A 5,473-nucleotide genomic window follows, 5' to 3' on the forward strand; every position below is an offset into this window, starting at 1 on the left:
TGAACACCTCATATTGTTAAACAACTCTTTGGAGCTTCTGGTTAGGAAGCGCATTCGAAACCTTTGTTTGAAATGGCGCGTTAAATTCAAGTCTCCATTACAGACCAGAGAAAACTAAAGAGAACGTTGTGTTAATCCATTTGAGGAGCCGGCAGTTTATCTTGAGGAAATAAATGACGACACAGAAGTTAATCAGATTGTAACATGGCAGTCCGCTGATCAACCACTGCGGACGAGACTCCGCCGCTGCTTAGAATTAGAAACCGCTGGAAGTAACTCATCCAGCGGATTTAACAAATGGAGCCTTCTTGGTGCAAGTTATCCAGGAGAGCGGCGCTCTGGAGGAGCTGCAGACGTATCATCTGTCCGTTTCGGAGAAGCGAAACCACGCAAAAAATAAATAAATAAATAATCCGGACCGCACAGAGTAAAACACTCACAGAGTTCAGTTGATCTGTTTGGATCAAACAGATCAACTGACTGATGAATTAGCGCAGATTTTTCTGCAGATGGGAACCAGAAGGAAGTGCGTTCAGACCCCAGTGGGTGAAGTGATGCTAATTTAAGTGAAGTCGCTTAATTTAATTTATTAAAAGTTATTGGGGTGGTTTTTGTCACTACGAGAAAAATGTAGATGTATTTATCTGCTTAATCTGTGATGGGATCTGGATTCACGGTGAATATTAACTAAACCGCATAAAATGCGACTAAATAGCCGATGTTAATATGATTGTAATTTCACGGATAAAAATAGTACATGATAACGGATAACAAAAAAAGTCTAGCGCGACCTGCCGCCCTGACACTAACTCACACACATCTTTATTCACAGTCTTACTTGTAAATCGATTTTTCTTTTCTTGGATGTTTTGATGTTAGCTTGTCGATGTCTCAGTTTTATTCGCTGGGAAGATCAGTAAGCAGCTTGAGGTGACTCTGCTGCTCTCTAGTGGCGAGAAGCCGTAATGTTAGCTGGTAACAATCGGAATGCATTGTGGGAGATGTAGTTTGTAATAAGGTCGTGCTCAAAACCTATTTTAAGTCAATCATCAGCCTATAAAATGCTGGGGGGCCACATATGGCCCGCGGGCCTTGAGTTTGACATATGTGATTTAGCTCAAACTAAATTTTGCCTGATAATTAATATGTCACTTCCTAGATATTAATTTAGCAAGCTAAGTTAATATTAGCTTGCTAATTTTTAAATAAATATTATAATTTGGAGCAAAATATTAAGCTTGAAACTGTGAGACTTAGAAATAAAAGAATAAAAGGGTGAAAAAATGACTTTGAAAAATTAACCATGTTTTTTTTTCTCTGTGACAAAAATGAGCAGCAATAATTTGGGTTATTTAGTTCGGCTGTAACGTTTCGGCTCTGCACAGCTTCAGCTTAGAAACGTCCTGCAAGCACAAATTGAGATCTAAGATTTTCTCAGATGCTACAGTTTTTAGATAAAAATGTTCAATCTGGTCTCATCTGACCAGAGAACCTTCTTCCACATATCAGTGGTTCCCTAAACGGCTGAGCGAAGATTTTCAATTGGACTTCTTAATAAAAACTTTTTAAAACTTGGTTCTAAAAAGGGAAGCGAAGCCGGTTCTTTTCTGTTTTCAAAGTCCACATTTTACCACCAGCATAGTAAAACAAGTATTTCCTTATTTTTAGATACAAACATCTTAACAAGTGAATTATTAACATTTCAGAAAGTGTAATCAGACATGATCTGTTTCTCATCTGGGTTTGTTTTTGCAGGTATTGAGAAGAATCCTTAAAATGAGCCTGAAGACAAAGTCAAAGGTCAAAGTTCATGAAGTTAACACTTTGTTTACATGAGACCCAAAATATTCACTTATAAGCAAACGCCTGAAGCAGAGAGGTGACATGTTTCCACAGCAGAGACCCGGTTCTGACTGGACTCTGTTCTGGTTCCTCATATGGGTTCTGTATTACCTCACAGTTGGACTTACTGGTTTCCTGCTTCTTCTTTTTCTTCCCTTACTGGGTTTTATATTCGTTGCATTTACTGATGGAGTCTGATTATTTAGACTGTATGAAAAACATTTTTATGGCAGAAATGAATATTAATGCATAAAACTATTATTTCATTCTAGTTTTTATCTGTGTAAGAATCCCAGGGAAAATGAGCGTTTTCTCACAGTTCAGAAATATTTTCTTCAAATCTGCTTATTCCTAAGAGCAAAAAAAAAAAAAAAAAAACTTTCCTTTATTACACAAAGACTTTTTATTTGCATGTTTTTCTCTTACTTTTTATATAAAACATGATATGTGATGTTTAATTTAATCATTTTAAATAATTTCTAGATATTTTTACAGGAAACTGACTCAAACTTTAATATTTCCTTTATCGTGACAAAGAACAGATTTTTGTCTTTTGGTGCTAAAAACCAGGTTTTCCCTCTGTGGCTTTTTATTTCTATTAAATAACAGCTGAAGTCAGATTTCTGTGGATGTGTGTGTGTGTGAGCGTGTGTGTGTTTTCTGCTGTGGGGTGAGGAGTGGAGTGTGTGTTTGCCTGTAAACACATGAACCAGCTGGGCCGTAAGCAGAGGAGCTCCCAGTGTCTTCTTCCATCGCTGCTTCAATAAATTTGGCTTAAACGTGAACTCCTGTGTGACTGGATGCTTTAACAAAATGTTATTTTAAGGAGTCGTCTTCTTGACGCAGACTCATTTACACACTTTAAACTTTTCACATTCATTTTCACATTCTCTTTGGAGCTAGAAACTTCAGTGTTTTGTGTCAGACCAATCAATCAATCAAATTTTATTTGTATAGTACATTTCAGCAGCAAGGCATTTCAAAGTGCTTCACATAATTAAAATAAAAACAGAAAAAAAACTGGGAAAGAGAAAGACATTTTGAAAAAAAAAAGACAAAAACATTAAAACCCGCACCCCTTTTAGGACTTCAGTTAAATATTGTTTAACTGTTGTTTAACAATATTTAAACAACACAAACCAACACAGACCAACACAAAGCAGCACAAAGTTAAGTGGAAGGAAAACTACATGTAGGCTTGATTTTTATTAACAAAGTCATCTGAAAAACTACAACAGTCATATTACAACTTTACTCTGGTAATTTCATAAGTTCATTCTCCTAATTATATTTAATTGTTCTCTTAGCATGGTTCTAATACTCGGTCTTGCAGAAAAAAGTGTGTGTTTATAAAATATTACATTTCAAAATATAAGGTTTTTGCGAGTGTTGTGTGCATTAATAACATTTAATATTATTATGTGTAATGTAGAGACAAAAGGATTAGGAAACAAGCAGTGGAGGAAAACAGTGGACTTGAGATGCTTTGGCAGGAACAAAAACCTTCTTTCTCACCATTAAATGTAACAATTACGGCAACACATAAATTATAAACAACTACTTAACTATAAACATTAACCAAGCAGGAGGAAACCGAGGAGAATGGAGCGCACCGTCCGGAAACATAAAGAAGAAGAAAACTCTCAGGTTGCACAGGAAACTCTGGCAGAGAGTTTGTCTCCACCTAGCGTCCAGACAGAGGAAGTTCAGCGTCACTCAGCTTTAAGAAAGTATTTCTCGCTGTTATGTTCTACGTTTGTCACTAGGTGGCGGTGTTGCGTTGAAGCTGCTGATGCTGGGACTTCAATGTGCTGCATCATTTTGTCTCAGAAAAGATATAAATAAATATCACAAAGTTAACAAAGTTAGGTTTAATCTTAAATCTCAAAAGCTGATGCAGATATTTATTAATCTAATAAAACTGGTAAATTAGTAAATTAAAGTAATTAGCCGCTTAATAAAGTCAAAAGTATACAACAGCTTTATTTATTATACTATAAATAAACCAAATAATATTTGGGGAAAAAAACTGTAAAAATGATTTAGTGTTAAGGATGAACGTGTCATGTTGAAATGTAATAATTACTTATCTGAGCCGATTGAATCAGTAAAGTTTATTTAAATAAGAGACAGATGAAAGGTTTTATGAGAATTAAATGCTAATTTGGACAGTTTGATGAGAATAATGATTTAAAGTACTCTGTATGGTTTTATAACCAGGTTTTTTTATTCTAGGGATAACGGGTCCAAATAACGGCTCTCCTCCTCCTGTCTGGCTGCCAAAGATCGTCTATCGTAACGATGAGTCACCCATATCGGAAAAAAAATAAAGCTCAAATTTCAGCCAGCAGCACCTTCAATTTAATTTAATGTAAAGGCAGCAGGAAAATCTAACAATGTTTGTATTAGAAAAATCAATTTAAAAAGTTTTTATTTTTAATTTTCTGGTCTGGCAGAAAAACAAACAAAAGCAAATATTAACTATTTCTTCACCTGGATAAGACAAACACTCTCATGAAGAAATAAAACGCCGCGCTAAAGGAGGAAAACACCACGATGGAGGAAAACACCAACTTGGAGGAGAAATACACCGTCCTGCAGAAAAACTCTGTCTTCGAGCAGTTAAACTACCTATTAGAGGAGAAAAACACCAACTTGGAGCTTGACATTGAACAGCTGAACAAAAGGCTGAGAGACATAGTGGAACAACAAAACCAGCAGCCATCTGAAGAGGAAACCCACAAAGCCAGCCAGTGGGTTTCAGACCAGCCACAGAAGAAGCCACATCCATTCAGACGTGTGATCAGAGGCGTCTGCAATACACTTCTAAAAATGCACCAATCAGGCACTCTAAGGTATTGGGTTGAAAGATGGGACTTCTAAATAAAGAAGTGAACCTCCAGGGGTTCATAGCGAGTTCTGTCCAACCTCCGTGGCTTCGTAACGAGTCCTGTTGGTCTACGGGCTGATCCTACTCATGCCGCCCCGGGTTGTGAGCCATGTTAACCATGTCAAAGAAAAAAAAAAAATTAAGCAAAAAATAAAAACACCACTGACTGTGATAACAAAATATGTGTTTTAGTTCACTTCATGTTATAATAATACAGAAAGATCAAGATTTCGTTCTGGAGTGTTTAATTATGAGCAACTAAAATGAAAGTAATTTAAAACTGATTGAATTAGTCCGTGTTTTGACTCACTAATTGTTGTGACAATTTATGTTTATCCACAACTTTAGAAATATCTTTGTTTTGTTTTGCTTAGTTTTATTTTAGAGAAATTAGATTTTCTTTAAAAACAATTCATGATAAAAATCATTATTTCAAATATGAAACAGCTTCTGTTATGAATGATTTCCTAAAGGATCAATTATGATGCATTATTCATTAAAATTATTTTTAAAAATATTTTTCTCATGTAATTTATGTTTTATTAATCTTGATTTCTAAACCTTAATGTACTTGTTTTCTTGTTGTTTTGCTCCTTTACATTCTTCGTAATGCGATATTTTAACGGACCAGCTTCGGCATCTCAAACAGAAGCAGCGCTCCGTGGTTGTGAAAACGTGTCGGAGTGAGCCCTCCTGTCCTGCGCTCCTCTCTGATTGGCCCATATGTCAAAGTCTTTGTGC

The 5,473-nt window shown here is 35.8% G+C and overlaps 1 protein-coding gene across 2 annotated transcripts in view; it reads left to right on the forward strand.

Annotated features, from left to right (window-relative positions):
• Positions 1-2,212, forward strand: part of lox (lysyl oxidase) — an 18,342-nt gene extending 16,130 nt beyond the window's left edge. For both annotated transcript variants that reach the window (XM_015029948.1, XM_015029947.1), the window contains one exon: positions 1,756-2,212. In XM_015029948.1, coding sequence (XP_014885434.1) covers positions 1,756-1,762 — 7 coding nt within the window. In that variant the 3' untranslated portion in view covers positions 1,763-2,212. The remainder of the gene's footprint in view (positions 1-1,755) is intronic.
• The last annotated feature ends 3,261 nt before the right edge of the window (positions 2,213-5,473 follow it).

The sequence above is a fragment of the Poecilia latipinna genome, unplaced genomic scaffold, assembly GCF_001443285.1.
Source record: "Poecilia latipinna isolate Pla-1442-1.1 unplaced genomic scaffold, P_latipinna-1.0 Scaffold168, whole genome shotgun sequence".
Taxonomy (NCBI): domain Eukaryota; kingdom Metazoa; phylum Chordata; class Actinopteri; order Cyprinodontiformes; family Poeciliidae; genus Poecilia; species Poecilia latipinna.